This window comes from Macrosteles quadrilineatus, unplaced genomic scaffold (assembly GCF_028750875.1).
Source record: "Macrosteles quadrilineatus isolate MER2022 unplaced genomic scaffold, UCM_ALF_1.0 Scaffold_9__3_contigs__length_116548681, whole genome shotgun sequence".
NCBI classification, from domain to species: Eukaryota; Metazoa; Arthropoda; class Insecta; order Hemiptera; family Cicadellidae; genus Macrosteles; species Macrosteles quadrilineatus.
In genome coordinates this window covers 73,926,436-73,948,129 of record NW_026542602.1, presented here as the reverse complement: position 1 = coordinate 73,948,129, position 21,694 = coordinate 73,926,436, and the positions used below count along the sequence as shown (strand labels likewise).

Below are 21,694 nucleotides of genomic sequence, written 5' to 3'. Positions count from 1 at the left end.
CCATTGTGGCATGTGTAATAGACAATAGCTAGGATGTGTGCATACCTGATGGGCCTCCTCATGATATCCGGATTGCCAGGTTTCTGCGCATGGTTGTTACCCTGAGGCTTGGTGTGTGCGGTGCTCGGCGTGTACAGTCCGTTGCGCGGTGGCACACACGCTGACGGCTTGGTGTTGTTGTTCCGCCTGTACTTGCGAGACATATTGTCTAATTCAATCTCCCTCGTACTGCAACACAAAATCAAGATGAATCTGTTGTTTCAAAAAACTAAATTTTGTCAATCTCAACTGAAAAAGTCTTAACCAAACTTTAACATTTCTAAGCTTTTATTTTTTATAAACCTGTTCAACGAAATAAAATAATTCTATGGATCGTGTTAGCAACAAACAGGATGCACATGGACACAAAAAAACTTCCCACACCAACAGCACTTTTGTTTTCTTGTTTTGTAGTCATCTCAACAATCAATCAGTTGCCGTGGATTAATTTAATACTACTAACGTCGGGTGGTTAGACTCTCAGTCTTGTTCAGAGCCAGTCTCTCATCCCTCCCTACAAGCTATCCTAATTGACATAATCTTTGCGATTACTCGTTCTACAAATTAGCCTGTTACACATCATCGCCAATAATATCTTAAGGTACAAAAGTTAATTTAACTAACAATTTCTGCATGTCAAATCTTCTATGCCTGATTTACAAAGGTCGAGTAAACAATAGGTGAAGATTTGACATGACTTTTTTTCAGATTTTCTTACAAACAATTTTGTTATGCTTTTAAAGTATTATTTAGGCCTAATTGCCGCAAGCATGCTAACAAACGATGATAATAAGATTTTGTGGTTGTCCCGGCGAAAACTCTGGCAATATATTTTACTACAGTCTAAAACCAATTCAATTAATTGTGCTTTTATATTGAGTAGGCTGAAGCACAAACAACTTACTTTCAACCTATATAGAAAGATTTTATAAAGAAAAGATAAGTCATAGGTGTTAAAATAGAAAGTTGCAAGCTCCAGCTGCAGCCGCTCAAGCTTATTCATAACTGAAACCAGTATGATTTTTCACTTCTCTGGCTACTATTCTAGACCATTCTGAACCCACGTGACGATTTGTCTCTTTAGTAAAAACGTAAACTGAACCTAGCCAAAATCGGATTTCACCGAACTATGAAGCGTTTAGATAGAACATAGTTTAGCAGATGACAATGTGACGGAAAATTGTTACAGCAGAGAAACTAATTGCCACATATGGGTGGGGTGGCTAGAATATTAGTTAAGGTCCAATTCCTATGTGGTATCTGATACATCTGTAGTCGCGCGGCTCTAGCCACGTTTAGAGCCGTACGGCTCGAGACGCTCGTCCTATGCCGCGACTCCCGCAACTAGTAAGTAGTACAGTTGCACTCTTGATCGTCATGGATAAGCACAGTTGGCAGTGAATACATTACTTGGAGAAAAAGAGGAAAAGGAAATATTAATGTGCTTGGTAAAAAACAATGAACAACCTAATTCATTGTCCATGGCACGGCAAAAAGAAGGGTTTCAGAGTATTCTCATTCAGAGACACCTTCTTCAGGTATTGGGGGTGCTTGGGGTTGAAAACGGATGGGTCGTGACAAACCAGTTCAATCAATTTTGAATCACCCATGAAGGCACACACCTCAAACTCTGTATGTATAAACTATAAATTCATTACAACCGCGCGACCGTAGTGACTGAACTGCTCACAGAGCAGTCGATTCTTAACGACCCTAGCCGTGCGGCTCTAGTCACTCCAGTCGCGCGGCTGTAGATGCTCGATAGGAATGCGTTGCATTTACTTTGAATAGAAGCAGTCAATTTTAACAGCCTAGACTAGAGTCGTATAAGTCGCAGGATAGGAATTGGACCTTTAGGGACGTCAAATTTGAAACAGCTTGCTTGGCTGCGAAAACTGCTTGTCAGAAATATAAAGAGAACCCTCATAGATTAGAATTCGCAAAGAAAGCCTACCAAGTTATCAATAATGTATTGCATGTTTCATTTGTTTAAATTGTTTATTAACAGAACTAGACATTTCATTCCCATGTTTAAGTTGTTGCTAGTTTTCAAATCAAAATAGATGTAGTTAAGTTAAATTTAGCCACCAAAGCGCAGGTAGAAATTACTAATTTAAGTCGAATATTCTGACTTCTTAACCAGGTCAAACTGGCATGACAACTTTTTGTAAGCTATCTCTTATGTCACTTCAACTATCTCAGAAACAAAATATAAGTTGTAAAATAGAACTGTAGACACTAACCCACTCTGGGACTGGTTTATTCAACCATGTTCTTCTTCAATACAAAACCTGGTTCTAATAGATGGAATGTCTACTTCAGTAACCAAAGGTCAAAGACATTACTCACCACATCTGCTTGTGCTGTTGCTCTGCAGCAGCCATTCTATGCCTGGTGGCCTCATACACATCATCCTTAGCCATTATCCTCATCTTGCAGTGAACCGCCCCCAGGCTCTCCAGGCGACTAAACATAAATCAATAATATACAACAACTATTTCACATTTTTAAAGTCTTAACAGGTTGCCAAATGGTTTATTAAAACTACGTGTGATCTTTTGGAAGTAAAAGTATCATGCAGAATTCTGTACAGTAAAACCCCGGTTAACCGAAATAAAGGGGGGAGAGCCGTTTCAGATGACCAATTTTTTGGTTAAACCATCATATGTTAAAAATAGCCAATGTAGCACCACAGTGTGTAGGAAAAATGAATTTAAGAGAATGTCTATATAATTCAGTGTTTTATTTCAGCTACAAATATCTTACAATGGGATAGAAAATACTTTCAACCAGACAGCTGAAGTTCTTAAAGCATTTTACAGCCCTATATTATTTTATAGGACCATTTCGGTTAACCCGGTAATTCAGTTAACAGGGGTTCTACTGTACTTGAACACAGAGCATAGGATACAAAGGATAGTACTAGTTTATGGAACAACCGTGCGCTTTTAGCTCCAGTATATTCGGGCGGAAATGAACTTAACTAGTGTTGAGCAAGGAAGAGCCGGGCGATGGCCACATAGCTTATTTGTACAGCAGTTGCAGCGCACAGGGTATTTTTACAGGGCGACTGCTGTAGTAAAAAATGGCAAGAGGGGAAAATAGAGCGGAATTGGATGCTGAATAGAATTTTATCTAGACATCAGCGACTGGTGCTAGACACCACTTAAGTGTACCATTGAATGTTTCCTCTGTATCTTCTTTGTGGCTTGAAATAAATGTTTTGAATGATACAAAACTGCAACATACAGTCTATGCTAGCAGCAAACAACACGGTATTACTTTCATTTCTCATTTCATTTTTTTTTAGGTTGACAATGATGGGAAACTACAATGGGGGATAAGGTGCAAAAGAGTATGCAGAAACTAAACATATTTGTCTTGGAAGCCAAATGGTTTTAGGCTTGCCTTCAAACCTGAATGTTGATGGTTTGATTTCAAGCAAGATCGTTGAGCCAGACACCATTTGCCATTGTGCTATTAATAAATTATGCTATTTATTTAACAAACGTTTGATGTTTGTATTGTTCCCTTAAAAATGGCAATGACGTAGATAAATACAAATATAGAGATACACTATTGAGACATTGAGACGAATGGCAAGCAACTTTTGGGGAGGTTGAAACCCTTTTATGGACTTTAAGAGGTAACATAGAAGGTAAGAGAGATATAAAAACCAAAGACAATCTTGCACTACTGGGTAGTGACGTGATTTCACAGGTTTATAAGTCGACTGTCTCAAGTGCAGCAGTTGTATATAATTGACTTGAATAGTTTAAACTGCCAAGTTGTAAATAGCACAACGAAAAGCAGGAAGAGCAAGCCAGAGTGCAGGTGCGGCAATGTACCTCAGTAAATCAAACTAGCATCAGCAACGAGTCACGGCTGGCAACATGCCTTTCACTCCTCTAATCACTTTCCATTCTGTATGATCCGTGTGTCATTTACAAAAAAATCACACAATTTACTTGAAATGCATTCCTTTATTTAATAATTTAAGCATCTTCACTTTAGATTTTCAGTAGTAAAGCCTTTATTTTTTTAAGGTTTCCAGATGCAAAACCTTTTTTCTACAGATTTTTACTTGTCAATCCATATTCTAATATGACAATTAACGTTAAAATTGTAAATGAAACACCCTGGGTATTGTATGAATTGTTTAAAATTGAAATTGAATTTTAAGACTTTTCTATTCTTGTGGTTTCACAGTTCCTAATGGCCAACAGTAAGCTCACCTGGGACCGGTCTGCTGGATGCATTCAAAACTCCCCTGAGGACCTTCGATGTCTTGGTTGGAAGATAAACTGAAATTGAACCTAGCTGCATCTCCTCGACACGTTGGGAATGACAAGTGCTGAAACACAAGAGAAACGTCTGAGAAACTAGACAAACTCACACAGTAATGTGTAAAAACGAACAAAACAACAGACAAAATACATAAGATATACATTTACATTAAATGTAAATTTTATAACTGTAACCTTTAGTTAAACATTTAAGTTTTATATCCCGAACATCATCAGGTTTTATTAGTTCTATCCATGGTTTAAAATTTTTCATCCAATATTGTTGCAATAAGTTCTGTCATTTATTTTCCTATTTAGCCTACCTATTAACTTTGACTATGGATACACTGTTGTCAAATGGACATTTTGATCAAGTTTCAGTTCTAAACAGAATTTTTACATTTGAATTTGTCACCTACAGTTTAGTTTGTTCAAACAGTTTTCTATTACAACTTAATCATGTCAAACTTAAATAATAATAAATCATTTATTGGAAACGAGAGCAACTGATATATCGTATCACTCATTATAGTATAAAAAAAAATATTTCCAAGGCCTTAACAGCAAATACCAAGTGGTAACCCTCCATCGGTGACACTACGGAGTTTTCCTCCAGACGCATTTATTTTTATAGAAAAATATGAGATATCGCGAGTCCGCAGCTTTAGAGGTAAAAGTACCCTCACGCCGATCTTTCTAGAAACCGATAGAGCATTATTTTGATCTCAAACCTCCTTCGCAAAACCCCTACTATTCAGTTGAAGCCCGAAGGAGCTGAGCTACGTGAGTCACCAATAGTGTTGTTTTTGTTTGCTATATACTTTTATAAATATGTAAAATAAAGAGTTTTGCTTGGTTTTATGTAGAATTTTGTTGGTTATAAATTGTTTTAATACTCAACAAATGTTCGTCTAATGTTTTAACACACGGAAAAATCTCCGTATGTCACCGATCGTGTTTTAAAATCAAAGACATTGACAAAGAATTAACTGAGTTCCTGCTTAAAAAAAAACAGTGGGTCTATAAAGATTCACTTAAGGAGATTTAAGTGCCTAAGGTGAAGGATATTATTAAAATGTCGTCAATAAACAAATTAGTTAATTCATGTTTTAAATTAAATCCATTGCTAAATAATCTACTAAAAAGATGTACAGTAAGTAATTATTTCAAATCACGAAATAGGCCTAACCGTTTCTAAAAAAAGTTCTGTACAAACCAAAATTTACAGGACACCGTAGGTAGTGAATGCAGGTGGCAAACCAAATAAGACAACTTATGTCAATTTGCATCACAGCAAATGACGATAGGACAGTTTTACAATTCCCTACGAGTATCTATGGAAGGTTGGCTGAGGTTAGGAGCTTATTTTGGTCTTTGATAACCAACAATATGCGAGGGTGCGTGGTATCGATGGTGTACAGTTTAGTAGCTGACGCACGCACACAGCGGCCTTGGGGCGGCCCCGCGGCGTGACCGAGGTCGCGGTGAGTCACCGGGGAACTCCCGTACCCACTACCAGAGACTGAGACCATTGCAACTACGCCTAGAGTGAAGGCTGCCATACTATTCCAATTATTGTTTAGAAATTTTAAACAGAGGCCATTAGGATTGGGAAACTGTGTTAGTGTTTAATTATGTTTAATTCAAACTAATTATCTTCAAAGCGAAATTATTCATTTCTGACACAGATTTTGCAAACTTCCACAATCAAATCCAAGCGGCATAATTACTGATCAAACTTATGATTGTGTTTAGTCACTACACAATGATTTACAACAATAAATCACTATAACTGTTTTCATTGACTTAGTATTCGTTTCGTAAGAAGACTTGAACAATATTAAAATCATGTTTTCTCTATAAATGTAATTGTTGAATCTAAAAGTCATTAATCTCAGATTTCTACCGGGTAGAGGACACACTAACGGCGGCAACGCGATAGAATCAATAAGTGGACGCGTCGCGACGCTATACAGTGTCTCAAACAGTCCTACACCTCCACTGTACAGCGTCATCTCTTTACAGTCAGGGGCCGAGCTTGGCTCCGTGAAGGACGTCATTAGGGGCGGCGTGATATAATCGATAAATGGACGTCGTCGTGTCGTATATAAAGTGTCTCCTACACCTGAACTTCACAACGTCACCTCCTTAAAGTTAGGGACCGAGCTTGACTAAATGAAGGACGTAATCAGCGGCGACGTGATAGAATCGATACGTGGACGTCGTCGTGTCGTCGCGACGCTCTATATATAGTGTCTCCTACACCTCAACTGTACAGCGTCATCTCCTTACAGTGAGGGGCCGAGCTTGGCTCCGTGAAGGACGTCATTAGCGGCGACGTGATACAATCGATAAGTGGACGTCATCGTGCCGTCGCGACGCTCTATATATAGTGTCTCCTACACCTCAACTGTACAGCGTCATCTCCTAACAGTCTGGGGCCAAGCTTTGCTAAGTGAAATACGTTCGCGACGCTCTATATATAGTTTCTCCAACACTTCAGCTGTACCGCGTCATCTCCTTACCACTGAGAGACCGATCTTCGCTCAGTGAAAGACACACACCCCATTTTCCTACAATTATGAGCACCTTACACACCACTGTCAATGGTGTCTAGTACTTGCTGTCAATGGCTACTGCTCCTCTGTATTCGTTGGTGTTTCGCAGTCGCAGTGTTGTGTTACCGAGTGGCTGTAGTGTTGTAGTTGTAGAGCGGTCCAGGTCCAGGCCCAGCCACAGCCCGTTAGTCCAAGGCTAACCGGTCAACAAGGCGAGCCGCCCGCCCCGCGCCGCAGCCTTCCTGTCCGAAAAATAACTCTATTTCCACAACCGAACTGAATTTTTAATCATCACCAACGTCGAGAAGTGTGAATTCATTCCAGCGTGAAAGTATATTATGCAAATGAGTCTTGCCCAATATCACCTTAGCGTATATGCATTTCAGTCAAAACTGACTGGGTGCTTAGTCAAATGACGAGGTCGCGTTGGTGCAAATCATACGTATATCAACAATATCCTTGGTGATAACAACGCGATCTACGTCCCAAGTACGGCACGCAGTACCTTGACCGAGGCCGATAAGATAAACGGTAGTACGGGGTGAACGGGTCGAGCAACAAGGTATACTCAAGGATTCAATATTTGTCTTAAAACATCAAAATATAATATTGCAACCCTGAAAAACTGTATCAAGGGTATAATAATCGAGTGGCAAAATCTACGTATAGAGGCTAGCTGTATGTAAAATGATTTTTTTCCTCCGTATAGCATTTTTGGAACAAATTGCATTTCAGAGAGTGTTGTGAGAGGCGCTGAAACGGAACCTTGTGCGGAAATGCATTTGGCCGAGGGTCGTATGTAATTACTCGGCTTTCTATTCTCCGCCACGTTCCTTATCAGTGGACTTTCTCCGGGTGACCTTGAGCCTCCTCGATTAGTCGCGCGACATTTGCCCTTTGCGCTGAATTAGGCGAGGTGTGATTGCCGTTCGCGACAGCCGACGTGACATTCGCGCAGCTCAAACCAACTTGGTTCTCCACCTGAAGGATGGACGACAGTACAGTGTTGGTTGAAGTGTTTATTCGAATTGTATTTTGTTTGTCACACGCTAGGGCTTCCTACTAATATATTCGGCAATACCTCAGCCCGTTCGTTACAGGATTAAATTAAAGCGAAAGTCCTCGTAAATTTGACAACGATAATATCTAGTACTCAACACGAACCATAAGAGAGCAGAGTGTTTATCAAATGATTAGCTAACCAAGGCTTGATACTGAAGCTGGCATGATGACGTCAAGATTGAAATTCATAAACCCGTTGAACGAAGCGCGAACTCTCTAGAATTCATGGTTAAGCCATGATTATGGATTATAAAAGACTGTTAAAATAAATTTTCAACACCGGCTATGAAAATGTATGTATCGGTAAAATAATTACTAAAACCAAAACTTTCCACAATTTTGAACATTTGCAACTAAATCCTCCTGAATGTCTAGTGGAATCCTTCGCGCAGGGTCTGGTTCTAGGAAGAATCCCTTTGTCAAATTTCCAATGTCGTTACCGACCAACTGTATTTTACAGAACGTGATTCCCCAAGGTCAGACCCGACTCAAGGTCAATGATAAGGGATCACCGTCAATGCACTTGTGACATTATCAGAAGTGATAACAAACATAGCTGCACTACAAGCAGGAAAACACCACTCCGCTTGTTACATTCTGCGTCATACACTATGTTATTCAGTATTGTATAATTTTTTTTTTTACTTTATTTTGTAATCTTACAGGCTAGTGCCAATATACCTTTATAGGCAAAGGTATTCCTGAAGCAATCCACAAGGAAAACACGCTGGGCAAACATCGCGCAACACATTACATAACAATTGGTTCAACGGTCAAATCAGCAAAGAGTGTGAATAGGTAATTGATACAGCGATTTGGAGGTAATTGATTCAACCTTGAGTGGGGAAAAAGGATCAACATTGCTCGATAGTGGCGGCTTGTAGCTGTCAAAATGACCACAGGCTTAGGAGCTACGCGAATCTTCCAGATCTAACTATTCTAGAGCCAAAAATAAATTCCAATCTGCATTAACGTAAACATATTCAACGTAGAGTTATTATAATTGAACAATAAATAACCAATGTTTAGGAAAGTTACCTTTAGGCAATATAAGGGAGTATTCATTATATTTTGATTTGTCGTCCTTTTTGGGGCTAGTTTATTTGAATTTGGTGTAGAGCGGAAAAGCATATGTTAGTTTATATCTCGCTATTTGTTTTACGTTTTTTTTTTTTACTACGCGGAAGACGCTGTCCACTGAGCCTTGAGGGCTAGACCAGTACATTTTTCGTTCTACCAACACATACACATGAGCCAAATAATGTTCATTATTCATCTGTATATACAACATGTATGTGTTACATTTTAATTCCACCCCTATGAGTCACAGATACTGTTTATCAACAGTATGCTAAACACATAACGCAATTCGTAGTCTTCCATGTTAACCTTATGGAGGAATACATTGATAGCTCTACTGCTCATTTTTGGAAAACAAGTTTTCAAACAAAATTACTATACTTCACGAAGAAATTTTAAAGTTGAATTAAATTAAATTCCCATTATAGTAGCAGCAAACCAATGCACTATGAGCCAATGTTATATTAATTTGCGTTGAAGTGCAAATCTCATGTTCCTATGAAGGTGTTGTATGGGTACTGTCTTTACTGTATCGAGGGTATTACTGGGTGAGGGGTAATAGATTAATAACGATACTATATCCTACATTTTCCAATCATCCTACATTTTAGCAATACGATACAAACGTAATAAGACACCCGACCTGATTTGTATTCCCGAAACTCACGATAGCCCTGTAACAGGTTCCACCGTCCAAACACCATTACCATTAGAGCTGCACCAGTTACACAGACAGTTCCGTATAAGCCCATTGTCGGATAATCCCAGTCACGAATCCGAGCCTTTCTCCTACACTCGGACCTTCGCACTGCATAACTCTGCAGTGATTCTGCATAGTAGGGCCTACTTCAAAAAAACATTCTCTCTGGTAATAAATATTCGGTACTTAACGATTTCTGTTAACAATAATGTCTTTTTAACCAAGCCAATTGAAAAAATGTAGCATATTTTATGTCACACGATTAATTTATTTCAGATAATATATAGCCTAATTGTATACTTAAAGCTCATATCGTTCACTTCTTGTAAAAAACTGATTACCTGGAACAAACCAAATTCCCCTAAACACTTTGGTACGGGTCGAAAACCTTCACCAAAAAGTATCAAATCATTATCTACATCGCTCCAATCTCATATAAATTTCCATCTCCCAAAGAGAATAGCCGTAACGATTAGCACATTAACGGATAAGGCGGTTACGGGGCGATCGCGAGTGGGATAGTGGGCGGTGATAACGGAAGTGATAAGCACACCTGTTGGCCGGAAGTAGTCTACCTGTTGCGCTGCACGCCGCCCCTCGCTCCGCCGGGACTATTTTAGGTCCGCGAAACGTCTCGCCGCGCCGCGCCGCTCTCCTTTGGTTCGGCGTAGGTGTAGTGTGAGAAGCTTGGTTCGAAAAAATAATTTCAATAACACAACTGCAAGAGTCCCTCAACAATAAGTTACTGCATATTATTCTATTTTCTTATAGTATGCGTACGTTCCCACCATTAAGAACAAGATTTTAGAAACGTAGTTGTGATGCAATACTTGAACAAGTGTACTTTGTTTTAGGTCTGGGATGATCTATAGGACTTAGCATTTACCTGTATTGACCTATACTGCATTACATTGAATGAAATTAGACGTTCTCAGTGTTTGAAAGAGTACGCGTCTTAGTTAACGTGTAATCATATTATTCTATTGGTAATTAACAACTAATTACCAAGTATACTGTACAGGGTAAAATAACAAAAACTCGCAAGAATAACAGTTACATCTACAACGTTTTCCTAAGTGGAAAACAAAATGTGCTTAAAACTTTAGTATGCATCCCAGATAAATAAATATAAGCTGTCCTACAATGGCAAATTATAAAATCTAATTATATAGGTGAGTAAACTCATTGTGTACAGTCCAATCTTCCTGAATTCAATTTTTTTTTTTATTGTCCTAACAAGTGAAAAAACGCCATTGTGGGCCACGTCTGTACTGGGAGTGCGGGGGAGTGCAGCACTGCCCTTTTGCACACAACCTTACGGCTACCTGGCAAAAGCTAAATTATGTGCAAAATTTGATGAAATAAGGGAATGCAGACAAGTAAAGAAATTACCAACAAATTGGCGACGTAAACTATAGGTGTAGACCAAACTATATCCATTTTAATTTACCAAACGACCAGTGGTAGTTCTGGAGACATCGCACTATCTGTTGGTTACACTGGCGAGATGCTCTCTACGTCACACTAGCCACACATTGCCAGCATCAGCTGATGAGTTGGCTGCTATCCACGGCTTTATATAGAACTCCACACTTCACAGGCCTTGTATCCGTATACTGATACACTGCATCCTTGCATCTTGACAATTGATTGGTACAAGTACACATCACATTCCCATATCTTAAGTTGTAGCCAGCTAAAGATTTTTATAACTATATGAACAATGCTTAAATGCATGAGACATTGGTCACGAAAGCAATTCTTTAGTTCGGAAATAAATTAGGCCTGGAATATATTGTTTTAAAGAAATGTTAACAAGCTTAACAAAACTAAGAAGGCATTGCAGCACTGTCAGTAACTTATTACAGAATTATCCAAACAGTGAATCTATACACGATGTATGTAAACTAAAGAAAAACTATTTAATTACCTTGACTAAGAGTATAGCCTAAGTAACAATCAATGTACATGTACGGCACATGTAAGGAAAATCCTAACGAACTAATGAAACCGTCCAAATAAAATAGCAATACCAATTCCCTCGCCTAAAAACCAAAAATATACGTAGTTCAGCGATGGTGGTCCAAATAGGATAAAAATACAGTGTGAATCGTCGAGCCGATTTCCACTAAGTGACTCACTCACACTAACAATGAATCATCAGACATCAACACTAGTGTCCGTGTAGGAAGACACGGGCGTTATTGGACATATACCAGGAGGTAATCCTACGTCCAACATTAGAACCTACTGTGTTCTCTATCCCTCGTTTACATTACAATTATTATAGCCATAACATAATCGTATGCCCAAGGATTGTTTTTATACACGCACGAGCTATATGATTATGATTACATGCTCTACAACAGTTCACATAACTACCACATAAATCACGCCAGTTCCACTACAATATATCACGAACGCCATTGAATTAACTATAACTACTATAATTTGTGTAACCAACTATAACCTTACATTAACCATTGCTTAGATAACAAAACAAGACATAGTTCTATGGGGGAGACACAAATCCTAGGACGACGTTTACTGAAAAATATAATTTCTTAAGTTTTTTTTACGATATACGGTATCTTAAGTGTTACAAAACACACCTTTTATTCGAAAATTCACAGAAATTCATTTTAAATTGAGACAGTTTTTAAACCAAAACCTGTACACACAAATCTGAATACGGTATAGTAATGTAGATCGTCAAATTCTATAGAAAAGCGTTAGTTTATTTATCCGATTTGTTCATCGGTCATAAATTTAAAACACCCCCTTTTGTTATTATGGTTGTCGACTACGTGGGTAAATAAATTTTACGACTATGAAAAATCCGGATGGTGCTTAAAGATCTTTCTTGAAATTTGCCACCTACATTATACTTACTTGTGTAGGTTTTAGTAATCAAAGTACAAAAAATAACTAAAACCACCTGACCAATATGTAATATTATTAAATTTTGAGACCTGACAAAAACTAGGAATATCGGTGAAAATATAACAAAGTCATTGTAAGTTATGTCATTTGCCCTTAAAAACCTTATATAAAACGGATTTTTTATTAAAATTAGTGTTATTGTCCTAATAAGTTAGTTCTTAACAAAATAGAGCAGCCGGGATCGCTGTAAAAATTACGGTTAAAAAGTTAGAGTAAGTCCCCCCCCTCCCAAAAAAAGAAATAACAACAGCAATTTATAAAATTAATTTTAAAGAGAAACTCACCGCGATTGTGAGAGGTCATTTTCCGCAGTGAGTCAGAGGGCAATTTTTGGCGGAGGAGCGCCGAAATAGCCCAACACGAGACACCCGCATTCCAGCAGCCAGGAACCGTTTGGACACGAGTAGCGAGACGAGCGGTTCGTTCATATACACGCGACACACGACACGCTAGCGAACTGTAGCTGCACGCTCACACTGCAGCACGGCTAATAACCAACGTGTAGCCTACAAGAAAATACTAAAACCTCTATTAAATATATACGATAGAGGATTTAAATCTCTTCTCTTTGTACGTTCTTGTTGCAGCATTGCCAAACAGTGCGTTGGACCACAAATATTTTTGTTTAAACACAATTACAACCTAACCTAAGCGGCGTAAAACTATCAGACTGCTAAGTTTTCTGAACCATTCCCAAATTTGAATTCGATTTTGGCCTTTGCTTTTAAGATATCATAACAAGAGAAATATTTCATCGATTGAGAAAATAAATAAAATATACATTATACAAGATCACAACGGTTTTTTCATGTACGGTTCTCATGCACGTTTGATTTATGTCATACATTTAATTATGACTTAAAGCAGTTTAAATTTATGAAATGACAACTAACACTATTAATTGACTTGGTATACTGTAAAAGACACCCCAAATACATATGGATCATATGTAGGATGTAGCCAATGTTTAGTTAACATTGAACGTTGAACATCGTTAGTTTCTCACAAAATTTGCTAATGTAATCTTTTCTTAGTTTTCGATACTTTGATAACCGATAAGACATAAAAGATGTTATAAATTCTAGTCATTTCAATTCAACCTCGGAGCTATTTGGATACGTGTATTCTCAAACAGTAGTTTAAATGTGGTAGGATCTACAGTTTATGTAATAAAACATTTTCTCAAGGGTTTCACAATTTGATTTACCACACCTATGCAATATTTGGTACAACTGCATAGGATCAATAATCTTACTTATAAGGACCATTCACTAACAACCATGGCGTGTAAACCTAATTACTAAAACACAACTGTTCCCATTCCTAATGATTAGTTATCTTGATTACTACTTGCAGACGCTTTCACAACAATATTTGATTTCACACCATTTTCTAACAGTGCCATTAAATGAGCTGTCAAACATTTACATTTGTTTGCTGATTGGGCACCATCAACACGTGTACTCCAGGCACAGCAAAACGTGAGTCAATGTCAATAAATAGATACTCATCTCGTGTACTCAATTTAACTTACGTTAACTTTAAATAAAATGTCTACTACCAACCGTGGAATAATTACATCCAACTGAACAATTCCATCACCTCTGTTGCTGTCATTGGGTGCCGGTAACTAGAACTATGTTGTACAACATAGTTTAAAATAGAAACAAATTGAACGTCAGAGGCTTTCAATCAATGTTTTGATTTTCAATTTAATTGGACTCAGAAAGTTTGTTTTAAATTAACTATAACATGACTGAGATTAATTTAATTATTTGTATTAATTTAATGATTTTATAATAGTTGTACTTTTGAAGTTTTATTTTGTTATATATTACACAATCTACAATACATAATGGTGCGAAACATCATAATATGCATTAAAATCACAATTCTATTCGAATTTCAATAAACAAGGTTACGTTAAAACATTCAAACTTTAAAGCCTTTAAGGGACTATCTTATCCATCGCTCCAAAAGAAACTGTTTTCAAGATAGTTTAATCACGATTGCAAACTTAAAAGTTTCAATCTGCTTATAACATATCCTTCAAACAAATTAGACATACCATATAACCGGGCTGTGGTCTATTAATTGTTTATTCTATATAACGTAGTTGAATACTTAAATACTTTTAATTGAAATGGTGACCATGCGAAGGTAGGTATTTTAAGCCAAGTACGAATGGAGATGAGTGTAGATAAGTGGCGCAATCTTGTAGTCTTTATACCGGCTAAGACCGACATGTTCCTTAGTAGACACAGCTGTTAAAAGTGACCTACAGTTTATAGTGGAATCCGAACCACATTTTTGCCTTGTAATTTACGGATTTTTTGCCTTTGGATAATCCTATCACACAGTCAGTATCTGAATTTCATTTTTTTTCTATTTTCTGTATTTGATCAGAATATAGTTAATACGATCTCCAACATTATGTGGTTTGCAATAAATTGTCCTTCCAGCGTGGCTTAGTTACACAACTGAATACATCATAAATCAGCAAATAGTACTTTCAATCAGCGGTTTAATTAACTACATTTATTTTTACTTTAACCGGCAACAACTTCAAAATGGGAATTGCATGTCATATTCCACTCAGTCAAAGATACTACCAAGAGATTATAAACATCCAGATGTTTTCGTGTAATTTATAAACCAATGTGTAAGTAGAGACCCGCTACATGCATACTGTTTGCGGTTATTTACATTACCTCAGAGTGTGGTCCCGGGTCAGTTTTCGGGTGTGTCGTCGCCTGGGACGTGTTTTGCAACATAAGTCTCATCGCGTGAAAGCATTCACCAGACCAACCACTTTCTACTCCGCATTTAGATACATTTGGTTAATTGTTCAAGTTAAATTATACATTCTCTAGGTAAATAACTATTCGTCGAGTTTACGGTTCAACAAATTACGTGAGGGCTATGTACTTTAGTTTTGGATTCCGATTCCACTAGACCACTTTCTACTTTATTCCGTGTTATATACTTTTTATTGGTTAAGTTTAATCGTATATTCTTTAATAAAGTAATGCAACTCTGAGGCGTTTAGAAGGACGATTATGGGTTTAAAATAATTTAGACGGTTCAGTGATTTTGAATAAATCTGTATCTGTACTTCCAACGTACCGACTTCTAACCTACTTTTAATTAAAATGCCTTTGTTTAATTGTTGAACAGCATTTTCTCTAGCAGTAGTTTGGGTCTAATCAGTAGATTTTACGACTCGAAGAACTTGGGAGATTATGTAACGTAATTGGAATAAAACTTTCTAGAAGAGAAGGCAAACATGGTCAAACCATCAACAGAAAATTTTGGAACACTGCTATTAAATAAAAATCCATTCATTTAATTAGATCTAAAACATAGGATCAGACCCACGACTTAAAACTCATCTTAATATAAATTTCCCAGCTATAGCTAAAGAAGAAAAGTTAACATTATTAACATAAATTGAATTGTTTGGTTTTCGAAATATTCTTTTTCCTAAAATGAGCCTCTTCAACTGAGGTTACCTTCACCCACAGACTGACCAAAGGTTAAAATTAAAATTACACGTGATCCAAGGAATGTTTCAAATCTAAGATCTGTAGAAGGTGAAGTATATCTTTCTGTACAAGGACAAAACACAAGTAAGTTTCAGAAGTACATTATTAGTACCGCCACAGGACAAGATCGAAGATGGAGTTTTATCGATAGAAACGTGAGGATGACGTCTTGATCTAAACATCTCCGTTGTCAAACGCAGCTCCTCAGGTTAACCTTACATCACATTTATTTCGTGATAAATACGTTTTATACATTTTTATAAATTGCAACCATACCAAACACTGGTTGGTTAAAAACCTCGAATCTTCTACATAATTATATTCAAAGTTGAATTTTATAAAAAATTTTAAAATAGGTGTTACCACGAGTCAATTGTTCCCAATTTTCAGGTCAATTAATTAGGAAACGTTGAAAATGCTTCGCATGTTGTTGGAAGTAATTTTATTCTCACCGGCAATCACAACAGGTTCACTAACAAAATAATATAAACTACTTAAACAATGATAGATATTTAGGTTTATTGCAAGTAGTAGTAGTAATACTGTACTGTATACAAATTTGATTACTGACAATTCAACATCAGTAAACAGTAACGTAAAACAGTTTTACGTGTGACTGAATCAAGGACACGAAACATATCAATATTTCCAAACGCCCCTCAAAAATTGAAATAACCGCTACAGTCATCAGGAGGTTTGGAATTACAAATGACCAATTGAGATTCCAGAGGCGCCGGCGCCTGGTCTAACAGTACACAGGTATTACCTATGCACTTTCTCTGTGTGGCGGTTTTCATGTGTCCTCAGCCGAGGTCGCAGTTACCGGGCCAAGTTCAACCGAGGCCCGAGGACGAGAGGTGGCCTCCGGCCTCGGTTCAATCCTTGCCAATTAGCACTGCACTGACGCTGCAATGACTTGTCGAGTAATAATATACTGCAAATACACTTCTTTCCTATTTGTTTTGTAGCAATCAAACGCTGAACAAGCATTAGATGGTAAAGTATCTGTCTAGAGGTCAACAAGATTTGTCTACGGATAATGAAGTAGACACAGTATCTAGGTGTAGCCGAACTTGTAAAAAATGTGATGCTAATACTCACAGAACATGTTTCAGTAATGGAATTTCCCCCACTTGGTTTATGTTGATGTGATATATTGATGTGACAAAAAAGGAGTACTATGTTTCACAAACAGAAAGTTGTCCATCCGTTTGGCTTGGTCAAAAATATAATAGCGTATTAATTAGAAATCAATAATTTAAATACATCAAACACTGTAACGACACATGCTATCAATATGGTGTTAAATTAATGGTATACAATAAATAAATCAAACGTTACAATAACACTCATTGCAGGTTGGACGTCAATTAAATTTATCTAGTTGAAACGCTGCTATTACACTTATTAGCGATTTGACGTCAAAACGATTACTAAAACGTTTGAATTAATTTTTCTAGCTTCATTATATGTTCTAATTTTAAAGTTGAGCAGCGTCAACTGGGTGTTTATTAGAAGTTATCACGTAATAACAGGTTGTAATAGTAAATTCAAAACTAACCTATTTACTCAAGTTGTTTAATATGTAGCATCATGTTATGAATCTAATACATAAAGCGCAAAATAAATTACTAGATAACCAACGAATTAAAACAGTTTTTATTCATGACAAAGCAACAAGCTGGACTTTATCCACCAAAGTTCAAATAGAGAAAAGTAATCAAAGAAACATGTTGAACATCCCACGTGACTGCTTGCTGTATTTAGGATCTTCCGGATTACAAATTAATTTATCATCAAGACAAATTGTACTACAACAAACAAATGAAATACTTCAACCCCAGACTAACACACTCTCCAGAATGTTTGTACTATTTACCAATCTAAATCCAACCTAAATTTGTAAAAATCCACGAGTAAATAGCTGACAAAACTTTTACTCTGACAATTCTTTTTTCCCTCAACCTTTCCTGTATGGAATGATCAAATTTCTCTCGAATTTCATCGAATGGTTATAGTTCATCACTAATTATATCTGGAAATTATTCAAATTAAACTTCATCGAGGAACAACTCTTCCAAAAATAAGAACCGCAGACTGTGGTCAACAGATTAAAAGCCGTCCTTCCGTTACGTTGCATTAGAAAAAGTATTCGACCAAAAAAATGTTATCTGATATCTTCTGCATAAACCATCAACAAAAGAGTAATCAATAATGGGTAATCATTCATAGATTGATTATACACCTATTTGAAATTGTGGATGCACAAATTTCTAAAGGAAAACAAAAACATACTAAGGTGTTCCTTACTTATTTACTGAGGCTATTGCCATTGCATCATTTTGAATTAACCCCTCAACTCGCCCACACCTAGCTGTCACGTCCTTGTATCTCAAAGTCTGCAGTGAAATTGTTATTTTAAATAATTCATGGATTGAATTAGAAAAGTAAAGACTTGTTATAACCTAAACCAATGACTAAACCTACTATAGTTCCAAAATCCCACCTAATTACAGTTTTCTTTCAAGACATTTGTTTTGTTTGACAGCTATAAAGTTTTCAGTGTCATTTTTCTGTTGCGATTCTCAGCTTGTCTAGACGTTTTATGTGTCTTGTTACGTAGGAAAGATTTTCACCTCAGGACGTTTTAATTCGTCAAGAACTAATATAATAATCCCATCAACAACATACCAGCTGTCAGAAAAATTACCAAAAAACTAATTTATAAATTCTAAAAAGATTCCCAATCAAAAAAGGTTGACGAACGAAGTCTCATCCAGAATTTAATTAAACCCTGTGATTGGATTCTGTACAGAAGTATTCGCTGTGTGTCGTTGATTTAATTAATCTCGCACGGTAGCCACGACATATCGCAGATTCTTAACACTTTCCCCACGAGGTCTGTCTCGCGTTACAATCCCAGCACAATCACGATTGCCGTCCCTAATGCTGCTAATGCCACCTCCCTCCTCACATACTGTACCTGTGTTTCACTTAGTCAATACGGGCGATAAGTCGGTTATGCAACATAAGCAGAACGGCTTAGTGTTTGTGTAAAAAACCCATGCTGACAGAGTTATTATTTTTTATTATTTTTTTATGGCGAGAATCTTTAATATCCCAGCAATTTCATCGGACGAGATTACTCGTATACGGGTATTCCATCGGGCGACAACAATATAACTTAGAAGAAAATTAATCACGTACAATTACAATTACAATTACAAAATAAGAAATTTCTTCATCAAATTTAAATGATGCAGTAGAAACTACCCTAGATGACCTATCAAACTCTAGCATTCAAGATCACACTCGTAAAAACTTCAAATGACCCATACATATTTTGCTATACAAGTGGGTCCCTATACACAGCGCACACCAATACAATACATCACGTCTCGGTAAAGACCACAGACACGCCATTCTGAACACTCTACTAATGTATAATGCACACAATCGATTATCTTGACAGACCACTCTGCTAATACTACAAACGACAGGACCCACCACATTACCACGTCCCCAGACAACTTTTACCATGCCGGGATCCAGGAATCTCTCCAGTCGAATTCGAAACGACAAAACCTTTCACTTCACAAATCATCTGTGTGAACTCCGACCCTGGTTTTCTGAAAGGCAGAGGGACAGCTGTTTCGTCATCGGCGACCAGTAGAAATTATTTACTTGAGTTAGACAAATTTATATGGCTACTTCGTTGAAATCGTCAGTTAAATTTCATAGCCCCGGGTTCAGTGGTAACAGTCGCAAAGATGTTAAATAAAATGTGTTTTTGTTCGCGAGAATAACTTAACGTAGACTATAATATTTGTACATATTTAAATGTAATAATTCAAACATATTTTTGTAACAGTTTAATTCTTTACTAGTTTCCACCGAAGGCAAGAGTTTATTATTGATACACACATTGTGCCGTAACCAATCGTTTGAAAAGGTTCACATACTACTCCCATGGCGTTTTGTAATAAGAATAAGATACATTTGTATAAGACTTTCAAGGGTTGTCTAGTCTAAAATGTGATTTATGTATACATCGAATGTTTTAGTCGATGCAACTATCCAACTGAACGTCTATTATCTTTTTGAATGTCACCAAAGGAACTAAAACCATTCAGCGATGTGTTGTTTCAAAAACCCTAATAGTGCAAAATATAAAGAGAACACCTCCATGAATTAAAACGTCATCAAGCATTCAGTAATGACAATGTGTATTGCTGAAAGTGTCACTTAAGTGCTAAAATTTAAGTTCATTAAAATATTACAATTTGCACTCTGTAAAAAAGGTTTCTGCTCATCTAGTTAACAAATACACATGAAGTTCATTAAAATATTACAATTTGCACTCTGTAAAAAAGGTTTCTGCTCATCTAGTTAACAAATACACATGTTAAAATAATTATTTTACCAATCCCACGCTATTATTTTATTACGTAACGAGTTAACCGAACCACCTGTCGCCGTTCGACACAAATGCACTTTCCCCCACATTATAGTTACTGGTGGAGGTTAAGTCACCATTACTCGAGCCAACGATGGGGCCAATAGAGATGGATATGATGTGATAAGATCAAACTGCGGCCGAGGTGGAGAAGTTATCTCAAGTAATGAAATATAATCTGGTTATGTGCTTTATCTGGAGATAGGTCAATGTGCTTAACAATCACTTTCCAACTGATACAGCACAGCAGTTGTTTGAGATTAAATACAGCTGCAACTGAAGCAAAAACGGTATCTTCAGAATAATTATAATCGACAATCGACAAAAACCAAGCGATTTGTGTGCGTGGCGTTTGAACAATATCAAATTCTATGCCAAACAGTATAGTTGTCTGTGCGTATTGACGATAAAAACAGACAAAACATTTGTCTTGATGTATCTCAATTAGAGTTAAAAGGTCAGGAGGGGTGTGTATTGATGTGTTTCAGACTAAATCGGCATAAAACCCCTTTTCGAAAATACAACTTGTTAAAAACTGCGATTTAAACTACTCCGTAGAAAATTTTTAACTATCGAACATAACTAGAAAACGCAACACGTTAAACTCCAACATAACTAGAAAACACGTTAAACTCCACAAGTTGTAAACGTGTTTAGTGAGTAATTATCGTAAACAAGCAGTAAAGCAGCGTAAAGCGGACAACTGAGTTACACAAAGATGATGCTCTAGCTCTAGACCAAGTGTACTCTTCCGCTCGTTGCATGAAAATGTCACAATAGTTTCTCATCTTTTCTCCATACTATTCGTTCAAATAGGTATTATTTTTAGAGCGCACACACACTATTTTGATATCTTCTCACAGGCATAAAGATATAAATGAACAATACCATAGTGCCCATCGTAACCCCCTTCTCAATTTTGGGCGGGTATTAATTGCGCCAACTAACCTGAGTCAGGTAGTCGGGTATTCTTGAATTGCGCCAACTACTCCCGGGATCCACCCAATACGTTCGTTACTGCTACA

The 21,694-nt window shown here is 37.1% G+C and overlaps 1 protein-coding gene across 1 annotated transcript in view; it reads right to left on the bottom strand.

Annotated features, from left to right (window-relative positions):
• The window catches only part of LOC129002141 (RNA polymerase II elongation factor ELL), a 94,445-nt gene that overhangs the window by 10,782 nt on the left and 61,969 nt on the right, over positions 1-21,694 (bottom strand). The window contains exons 3-5 of the mRNA XM_054429739.1: positions 4,275-4,393; positions 2,389-2,505; positions 46-228 (exon numbers count right to left, since the gene is read on the bottom strand). Coding sequence (XP_054285714.1) covers positions 46-228; positions 2,389-2,505; positions 4,275-4,393 — 419 coding nt within the window. The remainder of the gene's footprint in view (positions 1-45; positions 229-2,388; positions 2,506-4,274; positions 4,394-21,694) is intronic.